Below are 18,677 nucleotides of genomic sequence, written 5' to 3'. Positions count from 1 at the left end.
TATGGATTTAGTGTTGTTTTCCTGCTTCCTCTTAAATATTTATAGAAATGTTTTTTGCATGTTTCCTCATTCCCAAAACACATGGTGACATGAACTACTGCTACTGACATGTCTGACAATAATTTTTGGCAAGTGCAGAACAATACATGGAGCACACCTTATTCTCTCTCTCTGAAACACAAAAACAGATTCACAGTAACACGATAGTCACATCACATGGCTGATTTTCTATTATGTTGGAAAAGTGAAGATCAGGATTGATCTGTCATAATTTTGCCACAGAAAATATGTATTTCATCTGATGAAATATAGCAGAAGACACATTGTGTCCCTTGCCTCTTCTTAAAATGTGAAAGAGGGATCTGTAGTTGCAACAGTTGAGTTGTTTTACTGTTTATTGTAATGTGGACACTAAATGCACTAAATTTCCCAATTTTGTCCCCTTCCAAAGTAAAACTATATCTTTAATCAATGCTATACCAGACTCCACATATTCATATATTTAGAAAAACCTTTAAGAATTTTGTATTGATTCTATAATATACACCACTATTTTTTCCTTTTTCTCATCCTAAGTATTGTGTAATGTTTTTCATTTATGTTTCTTGTTTTCTTGTTAATAATAGATGTGAAAATATTACTTTTGTATTCCCCATCCGTGTCACATAGTGCCTTTGGCTTTTTGGAATGTACAGTATAGTAGAAAATAAATGGATAGGAACATGATTTTAGTTATAAGCATGTCAAGCCAATGAAGTCAACTTTTTGTGACTCTTAATGCTGTACAAAGCCATTAAAATGTCACTTAACAGAACCAGTGGAATTTATGAGACACACTGTAACACCAGACAAATCAAGAAGACTTACAAGCTTGAGACTGAAAGTAAATTCGAGGCAATCTAACAAATTGATAGCCACTCAAGATTTTAATATACACATGTAAACACAAGCAGTTTGGATATTAAGATGTCAGTATCACAGTGTGGGTTTTACAAGCATTACTGGGGAGAGTAGAAAAAATGTGCCACTGCTGTTTATTCCTGAAATGTGTGTAACATTGAAACAATAATGACCTTGGTGAATACTTTGATGTAGCCTACATATCACTATGCAGAAGAAGAAGAATGATTACAGCATCAATGTCATACATTTCAAAGTTACAGTCACAGTACAGTAGCTGACAGTTTGTAAAGGTTACCATAACGACTTTGTGGCTTCCAGGCTGCAAATGGAAGACAGACTGTCAGTGAACAATGAGCATAAACCTGCTGTGATTTACCTGCTCGTACCTGTGCTGAGTGATTTTAGGCATCCTGACTTTTAAGTGTGTGTGTGTGTGCGTGTGTGTGTTCGAATGTTCAGGGAAAGAATTCATGGTTTGGCCAATGGAGGATACCAGACCATCAGTCACCTGCCATCATGACAAATTTACCCAGCTCTGCATCATGACAGACACATCATTATCATTTTTCTTGTCAGCATCTTGTTAAAGTACCATCAGAGAGAGAGACAGAGACAGAGAGAGAAAGAGAAAGAGAGAGTGGACTCTGTTATTCACACTCTACTGTAGTATTTCAGGCTTACACCATGATCAGTGCCATTTCTGACAGGCATCAAGTGACATCATTCTGACATAATAATTTCAGCTACACATGGACAAAATTAATGGCATATTTTAATTGACTTTTAGTTTGTCATACCACTTCCGCACACAGTGATTGTCCAGGCATTGCTTCGCAACCATAACTAGGCACGGCAGGCCTATCAGGCAGTGGATTTCTCTGCATGTTGAAGATGTGTACATGGGGCTATAGTAAGAGCAATATATCTAAAGAGTCAGTCTTTCCAAAACCAAAAACACAAGAGCGAAAGTGTACAGAATGGTTTATCTGCTCTAACGTAAGATGCAATTGTTAGCATGTCCGGCTCACTAGCATATGACCTACAGTAGTAAACCAACACCAAGCATTAGCATATCATTAACTAACTAGGTAATATTTCTTTGTGGGATAACAGGTTACATTAAAAAATATGCCTTGTTTACAACTAGCACATCCACTGTGTAGTATTTCCACACTGTGTGAAAGCTGGTCCTGAACACTATCAGAGTTTAGGCTAACATTTGCACTTGTTTTGCCCTTTATTGGATTTGGGGAAGTATACATTCCCGAAATCCCAGCTAATGTTACCAGACATAGCATTGCATTCACCAAACACATTGTTAGTCCTCATCCTGAAAGTGTTTTTTCTTGTAACATTAAAAGTGCAAACATACTATTTGAAAATATGATCAAGTATATAAGCTAAGCAGCCAAACAGTGTAAAATGTCAAATATGTCATTTTTCTTTATCATACTTGGACTACTAGGATTAACTAGCTCTACATTGCATGACAAGAACAATGCTTCTTATTTATTTCCTCAGTCTTTTAGCATGATATCATGTAAGTGCTTTTTTAAGACCTCGTCTACAAGATTTTATTTTAAAACAAGTCAACATTAAATAGCCAGCTGGAGACATTGTTTTCAATAAACTCCTGGAGCTATTGTTAGCTTAATTAGCTAGCTACAGCAGATAAAATCTTGGCTAGTTACAGTTGTCATTTCAGCCGACAAAATTGACAATCACCGGCTAAAGATAAGAAGCCTGCTTTTGTCTACCTTTGTCTGAAATAAAGGACCTATTGTTTCAAAGCTTAGCGAACGGTCAATTCTATTTTAATGAATTCACAGTAAAAGTAATGAACTCCTTTTAGCTTTAAATGAGAAGTGATTTGTGAATACCATTGTATTCCCTTATTACATGCACTCGGCTGTGCCTGTGTACACATTATTTCTCCTAATTAAGATATAGTTTTTTGTTGTCCTCTGTTGAGACCTTTGACACCACAATGTAAGCAATCCTTATTGATTTTATTTGCTCATTTCTTTTTAATTGCACGGATTGTGTCCCAGTGTAACTGGACCTCCCCACAACCCCCCAGTTCATGAGAATTCAAGTATCTTTTCTGTCCTCCAAGAAGGACTTTCTGTGATGTCTGTTAGATTATGAAGATGAACACTCTGCCAGTGCTTTACTTTAAATGATATATATATATATATAGGTTAGCAGAAACTAAGCTCACACTCTGCTTTACTGCTCAGTGTAGCCTTAAAGATGTCTAAAAATCTTTACCTTTCTTACTGTTATCCAGTGGTCTTTGCAATTCTTCAAGTATGACATAAAAATACTCCATCTTTAAGTTAAACCTGAGACATTTACCAGACTCACACACATGCGCACATACATAGACACACAGACACTCAAACTGAATATCAACCATGATGGTCTCAGTAACAGACATGACAGGAACAAACAAGCTAGCTAGTGGGTTTCTGCCTGTCAGAAAGCTCAAGGCTGGATGACTCACTTAGCCAAGTGGAAGTGATCTCCATATCCTCAGCATAATCAAGAACCAGTATCTTTTCTTTCTAATTGCTACTGGCTGTGCAGAATCTGCAAAATGCTGCTTTTCTGTATATGTGTCAGGAATGCTTACACAGCTACACTTTATATACAAGCAACATATCATTTTTGTAATAGTTACCACAGCTAATGGCCAACTATGTTTTATTTATTTTTTTTACTTGTATTGCCTCCACACACATGCACACTGAATGTTGTTCTTGTTCTTGCTATGTTGTATCCTCATTTTTTCTGGAAAGCATATTGTTAAGCACTGTTGAGCGTATTGTTTTACAAAATTATACATTTTAATGTTGCATAATATTGCATGTTTTGCCTATTCAAATTGCATATACCTAAAGGAATAGTGTGACATTTTGGGAAGTGTACTGATGTTTTCTTGCTGAGAGTTAAATGAAAAGATTGACCCCACTCTCATGTCTGTACAGTAAATGTGTAGCTACAGCTACAGCAACAGCTAGCCTGGCTCTGTCTAAAGACATGTGCTGAACTGCAGCTCTAAAGCTCACTAATTAACACATATCTTGTTTGTTTATTCCGAACAAATAACAATAATTTGTGGTTTTACAGGACAGAGCCATGTTAGCTGTTTCCTCCTGTTTCCAGTCTTTATGCTAAGCTAAGCTAAACATCTGATGGCTGCAGCTTCATATTTAAGGGACAGACATGAGAGTGGTATCAATCGTCTCATCTAACTCTTGACAAGAAAGAGAATAAGTGTATTTCCCAAAATGTCAGCCTATTCCTTTAACCTTACTGGTAACCATTTTCCAAAGCAGTCATTTCATATTTCATAGCCTGATTCCTTTTTTCTACCTTCTGGGCAGCCACGCTATAAGAGTAAAAAACAAATAGCTGAAAGACAGCGCAGGACAAAAAAAAAAAAACAGTCAGCCAGCAGAAGCAGCAGTGTCTTGCAGCTGTAGCAGTAGAGAAAAGTGTTAATGTAAAAAGACATGAGAGTTCATATGTGAGGAACAACAGACATGGTATCTGAGACTTCAGATGAGCTAAAGTAATCCATATATAGCCAAAAGCCAATGAAACAGAAAAAAGCCCTATCAAGAAATATTTGTTCATGCTGTTATTGAGCTACAATCCAGCTGTAAGTGATAGAATGCCTGTGGAGACTCCCCAAAGACAGGCAGATGTGTTGGCAAGTTAGTGAGTTTTTTGCAATTGATTCACCTCTTGCAGCTGCAAACTGGGAAAAAAAAGTTACAGAAACTGACTCAGATGTCTTTTAGCAGAATGGTTTTGGCAGTTTTGTGTTTAGACAGGAGTGGTCTGAATAAGAGTGAAAGGGTGAGGTTTGTTTCACACTTGTTACACAAACAGTGAGCTTCTTCAGTGAGCTTTACTTTGGATGTGTTTAAGAAGTTAACAAAGGTGAGAAATGCAGGTTGTATCTTGTGAGGGAACAAGTTGATTTGGAGTTTCCTCAATTAATTTCCTTTCTGTCTGTTTACTTGATAAATTATATGAAACATCTGCAAGCCATTTTTTACTGTGGAGCTTAAACTAAAACACAAGTGCGTCACTGCACTGTACAACACATTGACAGAGACATAACGCCTTTAACAACATATATTAAGGAGAGACAGGGCGACTCCCTGGACAAGTCACCAGGTCATTGTAAGGCTAACACAGATTAACTGTCATATTCACCATTCACCAATCAATATTTAGTCTCCAATCCATTAGTTGCTTCCTTTTGCAATGAGGGAGGAAACCTAAATTCATAAGTTAGGGTCAGAAATCAAACCCAGATCTTTGAACAGTACTAATTGTAGAGTCATGATGCTGCCCAAAATAGGAAACATGTAACAGTAATTTTGATTCTGAAAAATTTAAACAATAGAGCTAAACTCAAATAGTAAATGCACAAAGAATTTTTTCCTGTTTCTATTTTACCATTATCATCAGGATTTTTTCCAGTTTCAGTGTTCATACTGTATTTTGAACTCGTATAATCTCGAAGAGGCACTCCATAAATTCTTTGCTCGTGCTGAGTAGCAATTGTATTGCAATTGCAATACATAGACAAAATAATGGAAAAAGAGACAGCAGCAATAAACAACACATCAAAGAGCCATACCATTGTATTTAGGTGACACATTCCCTCATTGAACAAAGCCAGTGTACTTCTCCTCTCAGCTTGTCAAACTAGCAAAGCATGTAAACAAGGAACCGTGCCCCCGAGCATGCTCAGTGACGCTGTGATGTCTCGCTGACATGGAGCTACTCTCCGGATTGAAGATGCAGTTGTATAGTTGTTTCTGTTATTGCAGAATAAAATACTGTAGACTGGCCATGTTCAAAATGTTACCCAGAACAGTGGTATGGTTTGCATACAGAAAATACTTAAAAAAGGAAATAAAATTACTTCCAAGGTAATTTGTTGATTAATAAAATTAAATATCAAAAGTGTTATCCCATAAAAATCTCTATCATTTTTGTACCATCATTATTAAAAGCAAAACAATAAGTAATGAAGAATTTCTCAATTACATTTTAATTAAAAGTGTTTTACCTTCAGTGGACAGACTCCAATGTCTTCATGACATGTATGTACAGTTTATCATAGACAGTTGTATGAAACGTTTAGAGAAACTGATCTAATTCATGAACTGTTTCCATAACACATTTGCGATGATGAGTGCAATTTCCAGCATGTGGAGTAAAACACCATTGGCAATGGAGTAATCACCTGTCTCCAGAAAAAAATGTATCATCAACTTCTATTGTTGGATGCATAGTTTGTGTGTTCGCCAGTTTGCACTGGCAGATGGTAAAAGTTATTCTTTCCATTTTCATCACTGCAACTCTGAATCATTGGACACACTTGTATTTGTATTCATGTCAACACCGGAAGGGCAATTGCTGCAATAACGAACTGTTGCTGATGCTCATTGGAAACCGCCGAGGCAAGTTCTCAAATTGACTAAGTTTGAGTGATTTCAAAATGTATTTGATAATGTGTTTTAAAAAGAGAATCACTGCTTTAATTGACATTGACAGTGTTTTACATCTTTTCTCCAGCCTCTTTGTCATTGAAGAGAATAACAGACCATATGTGATATTGGAGCTACCAGTGTACATAAATGGGATAGTGATACTTTAAATCCTAACCATTTCTGTACTCTGAATTTGCAAGACTTGAGACTCTGGTCCTCCCATTGACTCCAGAGCAGTCATGCAGAGCCCAGAGAGATTTTTTGTGTTTTATTTCACTTGGGCCAGTCTAGCGTATGTGGTGTGAAATAATACAAGATTCACTGAAATCTGAGCGTGATCCTAGCAACAGCCAATGAACGAGAAGATAAATCATTATTTACTCCCTCTCACAAAGATTTTTTGGCCATTAAATTAACCTATGTAAATCTCAGTAAAGACTTTACCTACTCCATCCTTATTTACAAAATCAGATTGGATGGATCTAGTAGTGTGTGACAGAAATTGATCTTATAGTGGGTGTATTTATTGAACACTCCAGCACCACTCACCACATCAAAATTGCATTGACTATGCAGTGATCAAAAGATCATTGGGATAAGAAACACGTGGCAGAAATCCCTGTGAAAGTTAATAAAACAGTCATGAAATGAAAAATCAAGGGGTTAAAAATGCCCCCGATAATTAGGAATACCCTTTATTTGTTTCTCAACATGTTCACATAAAAGTTACAGGCACAGATTCACACATGAATGACTGCTGTGTCCCCCAAGGGACTCTGCAGGTAGTTTGTTGGAGTCTCTCCAAATCCTTCTGGGTGAGATAAAAAGGAGAGTTTTCGATTAGAAAATAACCAAGCATATAGCCTAAAGCAAAAAACAAAAGTTGGCACCGTGCAGCCAGCAGTAAACAACCATGCCAATACAACCCACTATGTCAGTCAATGGATAGATGGATAGGTGGATGAACGGTGATACAAATCGATTGTTTATTTGTATCTATTCAAATGTTTGTTAATAATCCAAATCTGGCAGTCAGTTGACAGAAAAACTACAAATTTCCCCTGAATGCAATCTGAATAAAATAAAAGTCTGCATACTCACAAGTGGAATTTAAAACTCTTAACAAGCACCTCTTTCATTGTCTGCAAGCCTGAAAGTGACATACCCAAAATAAAATGGTTATTTTAATCCTTCTGAATAAAGTCCTGATCCTGGTCTCTTCTGAAAGTTACCTCTTTGGACCATCAGAAAGTAGTCTTCATGAAAGTGATGCAAAATAAGCAACTGTTGGCACAGAGATTTGGAAATATTAAAATGGTTTCCACAAATGGAATCATGAGTCTTTGTGCTTTCAAACAATGTGTAGTTTGTCATGATTGACTGTGGAAAACAGGGTCCAAGACAAGTATCAGGTATCACACTTGTGACACCACGGTGGTGACCAAATTAAGTAATAAAGGGTGATAGTATAGATGGTATGAGTTACAAGCTAAACATTGTGCAAAATTGAAACAGCATAGCCTGTGCACTTTAATATGTGCTTTTCTTTGTCCTCCTAATGATTTATGGTTAGAACAGATTCATCTGTAAGATGATCATCAACAGGCTATGTTTTTTCAAAAGTGTTCCCATATGTGACATACTTTCAGAAGTTATTTGAGCATGTTGAAGTAACCCTTCCTCAAAGCAATTCAAATGGCTGACTCATACTCGTAATCCATCAAATATTCATTAAGCTATATGAAAAATAGGTTGTCAGAACTGAGCTGAGGATATCATTTAGGAGTCTTTTATGGAATGAGTAACAGAATTGCTGCCAATTTCCCCTCTACTCCTGCTGAATTCCACCAAGGCTTTTTCAGCGGTAGCATTAGAGCAGTACTCTGCTAAACATAGGCAGCTGAAGATTACACAGGACTCTGGTTGGCCCCCTGCAATGACCTCCAGCCAGCTCCTGATGGAAATCTAACCAAGCATCACGCCCAATTTGAGACTCCAGAGTAAACAAACAGTAGTGCTCTTCAAAGGTACAGCCACTAACCGACAGAAGAGGGGAGTCTATCTGTAGCTCTATTCAGTCTGTACAGTGTAAAAGCACAGGCCTGGCTTAGAGCATACACAACCTAACACATGAACATGTTTATTTGGAAGTCAGAAATTAATGTAATATATTTTTTGTCCAAGACGCTCAAATGCTGTACATACATCAGACTGTCAGATGTTGTGGTTGAGTTATTGGGAGGGCTTGGTTTGGCAAGGCGTGATTTGTGAGTTGACCGGTTCTGGGTGAGTCGTTCGAGGTTTAACATGTTGGTTGCTGTTTGGGAATGGGTTGTTTTCTTGCATTGTGTGCTTTCTTATATACCTGTGGGAAATTTTTAATAAACGGAATTATATGATATGATAAACAAGAACGCATGTTTTACCCCACATATGATACACACCTGTCTTTGGCTAATCAGTAATAAGATACATAATTTTTTCCATCACAATTAGATTGATGTTGCAGTTGTAGCAAGTAAGTTTTATCTCTTATCTCGTATTAGCACCCTAATACGGCCAATAACTGCAATTTATAACCCCAATGCTAAGGAGCATCATTTCCCCCATTTTGGTCAAAATGCGTCTGAGATACTATGTAAGACCCGGGAGTAAGCTAATTGTATGTTGTTGGATAATTTCACAAATCCGATTTCTGGTTATGAAGCATGCTTCAAATTTTGTCGAACTTCCTGACAGATCAACAAACTTGCAAAACAGGTTTAGTCAGAGTTTCTGTTGATCATGGACAGGCACCTGTCAGCTGTCTCTGAATTAACTGGCTTCACTAAATCTCACTATGGCAATCCCAAATAACTGTTTGCTTGTCCCAGATGCTGGTTATAATTTAGCTGTGTTAAACTTTGATAGGCTTGATTTTCCAATCAAGCCTATCACAGAGTGCGGATGGAAAAGGTGTGGTTAAAAAAATTGCCAATCACAAGCAACATCAAATCAGCAACTGACTGTGAGATAAAAAGAAACTGTTTTGAACCCAATGAGGAAATTACACTCAGTCAATGCAAAAGCAAAACCAAGCAATATTCACAAAGGTAAATCATACATGTATAGTACATCAGCACACATCTGGAATATAAAATTAAATGGAAATACTACAAAAAGCTACAATAATCATGTTCCAAAAGTAATAGTACCATAAATAATAGTGGATTTTTTAAAATAGACATCTTAAGGAATCTACAGTGAGTACAGAAAAGAAATGGATTGACTTTTGTGCTCTTTTCATATCAAATCAAGTTTTATTGTCACACACCCAATCATACACAGTGCAAGCTCCAGAACACAACTAACAGATAGATAGATAGATAGATAGATAGATAGATAGATAGATAGATAGATAGATAGATAGATAGATAGATAGATAGATAGATAGATAGATAGATAGATAGATAGATAGGATAGGGTCCCCGAGAAAAATGAAATTGAAATAATGGACGCTATAACGAGTTTCAATTAGTTGAGTTTTGTCTCATTTTGTATACACTTTTCCAGTTCTGTTTGTTTGATTATCATCATCCGTCTTCTGGGTTTGAGCCACTGAGAAAATAGAATGTTAATGCTATGTTAATACATCTTAACACTTCCAGATTTCACAGCATCATCAATAGTTCTGTCTGAAACACAATCATCGTTTGATCTGGTCTAATCCAGATTCAAATCACCAACAAAATGTCATCAACTGATCATAGGCCAAGGGTCTGTCCACCAGATTTTAGACAAATATTTTGTTAACTTTCTTTGTTAACTAACAAAAACCCTTGCCCAATTTTGTTGGCAATGGTATTTGTGTTTACTTTATGTACACTTAAATACTACAGATTTATATTTAAATATACTGTATATACCTCTTTTTTCGATGAGGTTGGGTTGCAGTGAATGGTTGCACAATTCAGCTAGGCTGTGACAGGGCCCGGGATATTATTACAACTTAATTCAATGTTAATTGGCAATATTAGGTTTGAGTGTTAATCTTTATGCTTTTAATTCACCTCACTTTAAACAAGCTAGTGCTCTCTCTTCTGTACTCACCTGTCCTCTGAATCACTCCCCTCAGTCAAGCTGGTGAGCTAAATATCCTGCCCTGTCAATAGCCAGTGGGAGGAGGGAGACTTTATGTTCCTTAGGTCTCATGACAGGCACTGTGAAATGCCGGCCTGAGGGCAGGAGCTCAAACTCATTCTGCAGGAGCTGGTCAGGACAGTCTTGAATGATATTGGCTTTCCTCAGCACCGGCCTGTTACACACTGTAATTGAAAGAGCTATACCTGACTTACCACAATGATCTCATTTGTCAATTTACAAGGCTCCTAAGCTTTTCTTACTGAATAAGTTTGAAGTTTCTACACCAGGCTACAATGCACAATGTTAAAATTGTTGTTCTGTACAACAGTCACTGCAGTCCAAAGTGTGCAACTTCGACACTTGAGATAAAGGTTCATGTTGCCTCTCCTACCAACAGTCAGTCAGTATTGGTTTCCTTTAACCACAATAGCAATCTTTAAACCATAACCAAGTAGTTTCAGTTGCCTAAACGTAATCATACCTGAACCACAAGGTGTCAGATCTGAAAACACTCATGAGTCATGCCGTTATGGAACTGACAAATGACCTGGTTGGACGTTTATGTATGAGGATTTCTTGCCCTGATTTTGTTTAAGTGCTCAGTTTAGTTCTGCTCTCAAAGTCCCAAATTTCCTCACAGCTCACTGGTGATGTTTTGAAACTGAATTGTGAACTGTGCTGAAACACCGAGACATTAACAGTGATAACTTAGCTGGAGATATTTTACTATATATATATATATATATATATATATATATATATGTATATACTTTTCTTATTGTCAACAAATTCCACGAAAAGACCAAAACAAACAATGAATAAATCCTATGAACAAGTTTTGTCTGTGTAGCCTCTGTGCCATAGACTTCCATTGTTGTTGTTGCACTGGCTGATATGTTCCTTCATTATGATGAACCTGGGCACTGTAGTTTATTTTGAATTGATCCCACATACACCAACCTGCTGCTGTAAATACTCAGTAGTGCATCAAATCCGCAGCTGAAAATAGTCCCCAACATAAACACAATTTGCTCCTGTTTGACTAATGTCTGCTAAAAACTACAGTGCCCAGCTGGTTTCATTTATTTAGCATTTTTGTTTTTAAGTAGAAACTGTATTTGAGATTTTAAAGATTTCCATCTTCAGTAGGAACCAATTGGCTTGTGGCTGAGTGCCACAGACAGGCTGTTGACGTCAGAAAGTATTAAGAGATGGACTAAAGCACTGGTGGTTTTTGTCCTTTCATAGAATTTGTTGACAATAACTGATATATGGAATATCGCAAGCCTTTTTCTTTAATGCTTGTAGTTCAATAAAACTTTGATAAGCTGAATTTCATTAATCTTATTTTTGTTTCTTCCTCTATGTTAATCAATAAGACTCACCTTTTGACAGTTTTAAATTTACAATAAAATCAGTTCTTAGAGTCAGAATCCATGTATTCCAACAGAAAGGTCACGATTACAGACTATATAGCAAGTTCGAACAAATAATAAATTAAAATTAAATTAAGGAAAAAAACATGATTGTAATATTATGTTAGCATTAAAAACCAGGTTTTACTCTGTAGTAGTGCTTTAGGTTAGTGTGATGATGTATCATATTAACTAAATAATTTATCAAATGTCAACAGAAGCCGTTTTGGAAGGTTTTTTGGCAGCTCAGATAAGATGCAATCACTTTGCCAAAGGTTTGAGCCCTGTCTTAAGCCAGCAGAGATGATGGAAGTCATGTTTTTTGCTAGTTTCACAGCAGGGTGTGGAGTCATCAGGCTTTGGCTCCTAAGCCTATAGAGCTGCACAAAAGGCCAATGATCACTCCGCATCAAAGTTCTAGCTATGATCACTTATAGTCTAATGATATGCTCTGCCATTCTGCTACTGCTAAAGACTCAGTTCAATTAAATTTTATTTATATAGCGCCAGTTTTATTTATATAGTACCAATTCATAACAGAAGTTATCTCATTAATTTTTCCTGTTTCTGCAGCCCTTTCGCAGAGAGCAGCTCCCATAGGGTTAAATAGGCTTTTCCTGATTGGTGCACATCCCTGCAAATGTCAGTGCACAGAGATGGAAGTCTTCCTGATATCACTGTCCTCTGCCCTTACCACTTAACCAGTGCTAACCCCTCAAACAAGACTTGGTGGACTTTTAATTACTTTTTTGAGAGACAAGATGGAGTCTAATGAAAATATCAAACACATTATTTTCACAGCTGACATCTCCCAGTCTAACACGATCAATAGTACCATCCCTGTGTATGAACACATTAATATCACATTGTTTTAATGAAAATGAAAAGTGGCAGGTTGGTGGGTAATCTGTTTTAGGTATTGATTCATGCCAAGACTCATCCAGAGTAATAAGGTCATGGTCCCTGTGTTTTGTTTTGTTTTGTTTTTCTCTCTTTTTTTGACTGTTGTTCTTGTACCTGTTCATTTAGTACAGAGAAGAATTTTGATCTTTTCTAAAGACATGATTAGATGTGATGTGAGAAGTTTGGGTTCTGGTAAATAAACAAAGAAACAACAAATACAGTACTGAATGTACCTTATTTCATCACTTGCCATCATATGTTTTTAACTGATGCATAATGGCAAAGCTATGCATGCTTTTGTTGTCTTATGGAATTCATATTTGACAGAAAGAATTAAGTTAAGTACTGAGTGTCTGAGATGTAATCAAAAAGTAATTATCAGCACGATACATAGACATGAATTTATGAATTTATTGATATACTTTCACAATCTAGAAATACTAATGCAAATAGATGAATAAATCAGAAGTCTTGTCGTTATCTGTCTAACTGGAGTGATTAGCATGCATACAAATCAATGATTTGTTTTATGTATAAGCTATTTGTAAGCTTAGAACATTGAAATTTAATTTCTACTTGATGTTGCACATCCTGCAGAGTTCCTCTATCTCCCTGTCTCTGTGTGTTTGTGTTTGTGTGTCTAGATGAGGGTACTGGCAGGTTCCTTTTGTGTTTGTAATTATTGGCAGTCAATACATTTGGAGAAGGCACCGTTCTTTGTACTCTTAGTTGGACCCATGTCAAAGACACATGATGGAGCACAGCACCCTGAGGGTTTCTCATTGAGTATTGTTAATGCTCAAAGATGATGTGAACATATTGATATGTGTGTGCGTAAATAGAAGTATTAACATTTCTGTGTGTGCGTGTGTGTTTAATATCTCTGAGCTGACATGTGTCCTCTGTGTTGTGACAGATGCGATGTTACTGGTGGCAGACAGACTGGAGGGACCCTTCAACATTGAAGCAGTTATAGAGCCAGTTGACATCAAGATCTCTGAGGCTATCATGACCATGCAGGACAACAGCATGCAAGTGTCAGCCAAGGTACTGTTTTCTGAATTAGCTTTGTTCGCTATGCTATGATGTGATTTCTAAAAGCAATATATCTTTACTGTGAAAACGCTGTATACATAAACTAATTAAGACTTAATTATTTCTATTTTTTCACAAGTTTTTATTCTATTAATTAGTGCAAAACGACGGATAACATAAAAATTGACATGACACAAACCAATAGACAGGACAGTTACGATGACACGTTACAAAATGTGAAAAGAAAAAGATATAATAGCATAATAAAAAATGGGTTATATGAGTCTACCTCAACTTAGGTATTTCTAATTATTGCAACAATTTTTTATCCACCGGAATTCTCATGATGTGGGTGAACATACAGTCATACTGTGTGTTAAAATGTAATTACAGTATATGGTCGGAAGTCTTGGATGGCTCGTAGAAGACAGTGACAGGCTTCAACACACAACCCTGTCTCCTAAAAATCATGTTTATATACTACTGATTTACAAAAACAAAGGTTTCGAAAGAAACAGTATCACACATCACAGTAAGCTTTTATCAATATAATGAGGAAACATTTTTCATTAATGTATCTGTCAATCTGTCACAAAGTGGTCATACTGAACATATTGCAAAACATTCACTGTCAATATATTTCATTTGTTTGCCTACGATATCCACTTCTGGCAACACTGTCTTGAAGCCTGAGACAGGATGTATTTACTTTTTCAATATTTAACCAAAACCACCATCTTTCCATAAGCTTAATAAAAGTGTTTAGGAGTTTAAACCTAACCACACCTGGGATGCAGGACAGGAACTCCTCACGTTTCCTCCTAAATGTAATTGGCAAATCATTTCGTAATATATAAAGGGGATTTTTTTAGCAGACAGTGTAACATTCAAGAGACTCAACAAATTTTGTCTTCAGACTCTGTAGAGTTCAAATTGCTAATCAGTCTTTGGAAAAGTTTTATATTTGAAGCAGCACATTCAGGATATTATCACACACAAAATAGGTTTTCACTGTCTTTCTTGTCAAGGCAGGTATTTCAGTTCAACTTTTTATTCTGATCCTTTGGTGTATTGTGGCCTATCCCCATGCCAGAGTTAAAAGGTCAGTGTGAATTAGATGTCACATTCTTTTCCATATCAAGAGGGCTGCAATTTACAACTTTACCAATAGTCTATGTACTTGACCCTCCATCCCTGCAAGGTTGTGCTTGGCTGACAGATTGCACTGAGATTACAATCTTTCCCCACATTCACATTTTAACCATATGTAGTCCTTCCCCAATCACCAAACTTTGCAGAATATGTCAGGCCGCGTTGCTTTGTACTTTCCTTCTACGGCACTTTGTTGAAGTGTTGAAAATCAGTTTGCTTGTATAGGATAGGATAGTGGAATTGTAATCATGGTGAAGAATTGATAAATATTAGAGAGAAGACAGCCTCTTGTCTTGACAGCCATGTAGCACATTAGAGTCCTCCATCACATACTGAGCCAGGGGCCAGCAGACAGGCCAGAGAGGAATGCTAATGAGCTATGCTGTTCGGAGGTGTGTTGTTTGGGCCCTAAGAGCCTGTAGAGACCAAGCAATCTGAAAACAATCTATTCTCACAATGAACCTCTATGAACTACACATTGATTAATCTGAGGTTCAAGTAATAATAGATCTGCACTTCTATTTTTGTCTCACTAAAAACAACACAACTTTACTTTGCATTTCAGGAAAGTTTAATCACTTTCTCTTTGTCCAAGGGTACAGTGTTCTCCGTTATACAATTATTTTCTGTGTATCACTCAGCTCCCTAATACTAAATATTTTATAAAATACTGAAATTCTATATTTTCCTAAGCCAAAATTGCCATGGTTGCAATTCATGACATGGGTCTATTAAACATAAGACGATATGTTATTGGCCACATTAAAAACAAATACTTTCTTTTGTTTCATACACAGGTTTCATGCAGTTTTATACACCAACTGAACGTTCATTTACATTGTATTTTTGTGATAAATTGGTTGCAGTCTTTGCCAAAAAGGGTTTTTGACCTACAAATCCTGGTCAAATGTATGAGATTTTTTTTCACTATGTTGTATTCTAACAATGGCTTTCAATTGCAAGCGAATAACACCAAATTAAGGGTTAAGTCTTTTTTTTTTTTTTTTGCAACCAATATGACATTTCCTGTGAAAGGAGCCTCTGGAACTGATAGACAGCATTGGTTCCAGGCTGGTTCTATATAGTTTTCTATCTCAAATCACAGACCAGAAATGGTGCTGTGAGCAAGGAAAAATGTCAGTGGTGTAGGCAAACTACAACTTTTGTGGGATCAAAGTGGATGTGTATTTTACAAAGAAATAGACTTATCCCTGGCTCAGTGCAGAGTTCATGCAGCTTCAAACTGGTGATAACCTCGTTTTCTAACTATTCAGCTCTGCAGCAGCAGAGAAGCTCACATCTCATAATAATGAAGAAATATTGTGTTAATATTGCAAAACCAGGCAATTTCCTCAAGATACTGTAAACACTTTTTAGACACTGACCAGTCTGTTTCCTCTCTTACGTTTCCCTTGTGCTTGCCTCCTTTCTGTGGTAATTATATGTCCCTCTGTTCATTTTAGGTTTTTCAAGGGTGTGGCCAACCAAAGCCATCAGGAATAGGCAGGTCTGCACGTGGCATCTCCAATGTGTTCAGTGCTCGCTTCAGACCCTACACCCCTGAAGAGAGGCCAACCACAGCAGCTGGAACAAGCCTGGATAGACTGGTACATACAGAGACAAGATAAGAAGGCCAATATTGTAAACTGCCATTGGAAAATATATAAAGAAATGAATGAATGGTAAAATAAAATAGAAATCAAGAATCAAGCTTTTGAGGCCATTTATAGTGTTACATGGAAAAGGGAATAGTGAAAAAAATAATCAGAATTAACAGTAGGATATAAAATAGGCATTTAAAGATGGGTTCTTAGAGAGAGATAACTGTAAAGTAGAAACGAATCTTAGGTCAGATAATTTGTATGAGAAATCCAATACATTCCAAAAATAAATCTCTAACTGTTGGGCTTTCACTTTGAAGCCTAATTAAGGCTGAAGCAGCCAATTCATGATGGTTTTATTGAAGAAGTCTATAGAAGAAGTCTTACTCTTCCTTTCTCACTCCATATTTTAACAGCTCAACTGATTTTCACAACTGCACAGAAGTGTGTTGAAAATTTTTGAAATATTATTGGTGAAGGCAGAATTGGTGGAGGCATACTGAGCTTAAGGCCTTACCAGGGCCCAAGTCCAAAAGCCAGAAAAAAATAGAGGCCCTCAAAGAGACCAAGAAAAATCATTGTAAATCCATGTTCATGTAATCCATATCGACCCCACACCACACTGTACTCAGAGTTAAAATATTTCAGTTTCTTACACTCTGTGTCAGAGGTTGCAGAGATGTCACAAAAGCACATGTTTTTCCACATAACCTACTTGGACATTTTGTTCAGGATATATTCCTCACAGTGTGTATTGCTGCAGGAAAAGAGCAGAAACCATTAGAACAGATTACGAAATGAACCTAATCACAGAAAAATGGCCTATGCCCCTTCCCAGAATTCTTACTGCTCTGAGAATCCATCTTGAAGAGGCTAAAACAGATTGAACATCCACCCACCAACTTCAGGATGATGACAAATCCTACAGCATTAATTGAGGCTATAAAAATATCCATTGTACCACCTCATGCTACTGAAACACAATGTGTAGGAGGCTGTCTGTGTCAAGCTCCTCTATATAGCAACACAGAGGCCCTCAAGTTGACAAGATGTTAAACCAGGCCCCACAACTCTGATCTCTACAAGTAGCCCTACAACTGTTCATCTGTTCCCCTTTTGCTACAAAATATATGTTGCTGTGGTGCACAAGGCCCTAATAAATAATAAAAATGAAAATGATTTCAAATATTATACCATAATGTAATTGTGGAGTAAATTATTCCATTAACTTGTTAGTTTTTACCATGTCAAGCTGCATTATTGTCATACATTTGAATGTTAAACGGAGGACTGGTAATTAAAGCAATCTTCTGTGGTATAAGCAGAGATAATGAGTTACATTAAGTATGATAATCTGTTTTGTTAGAATTTACACCGTTATTCCTTCTAATAATAACACACCATAGTGTCTTGAAAAGCCTTTTTAGGATTATATAATAAGATTTATCTCTTAAACAAATGTGTTGTACAACATTAGTGTTATGAATAGATTACAATGAAATTTCAGTGGAATAACAACTACAACATGTCAGGCCATGGACTGGATATTATTAAACCATATTTTTTTACGTCATCAATTTGTCCTTTGACCAATCCATTTAACAAATGTTTCTGTAATCCTCTGTCCAATTGGCAAATCCATTTATTAAATACATTATTACTTTTTAAATAAAAGGCACAGTTGATAATCTTCTGCTGTATAAGTTGTTTGACAGGATTAAAATGGAAAATATGCAGGAGCAGAGAAGCAGATTAAAGGCTGCCGAGTGTATTGTGTCTGTCTTCATAAGTAGTCCATACTCCCAAAATTCTAGCTGTAATTGGAAGAAATCAACATGTTAAGTATACTAAAATGGTTGTGTGAAACATGTTAAAAATGTAATTCTTGAATTCAGCATATCTTTACATACCTTGTTTGAAAAATCTAACCAAACCCTCCTCTTTGCTTCTTAACATACACATCCAAAAGTGTGTGACAGGAAAAAAAAACTAAAAGGCAAAAGCGAAAGAGAAGATAGGTTTCACTA

The 18,677-nt window shown here is 36.6% G+C and overlaps 1 protein-coding gene across 6 annotated transcripts in view; it reads left to right on the top strand.

The window, feature by feature from the left end:
* gpc6a (glypican 6a) overlaps positions 1 to 18,677 on the top strand; it is a 238,289-nt gene that overhangs the window by 188,592 nt on the left and 31,020 nt on the right. For all 6 annotated transcript variants that reach the window (XM_044193683.1, XM_044193691.1, XM_044193707.1 and 3 more), the window contains 2 exons: positions 13,779 to 13,909; positions 16,513 to 16,656. In XM_044193683.1, coding sequence (XP_044049618.1) covers positions 13,779 to 13,909; positions 16,513 to 16,656 — 275 coding nt within the window. The remainder of the gene's footprint in view (positions 1 to 13,778; positions 13,910 to 16,512; positions 16,657 to 18,677) is intronic.

Source organism: Siniperca chuatsi, linkage group LG1 (assembly GCF_020085105.1).
Source record: "Siniperca chuatsi isolate FFG_IHB_CAS linkage group LG1, ASM2008510v1, whole genome shotgun sequence".
In the NCBI taxonomy this organism is placed as follows: domain Eukaryota; kingdom Metazoa; phylum Chordata; class Actinopteri; order Centrarchiformes; family Sinipercidae; genus Siniperca; species Siniperca chuatsi.
Note: the sequence above shows the minus strand (reverse complement) of the source record. Positions and strands in the feature narration are given on the sequence as shown.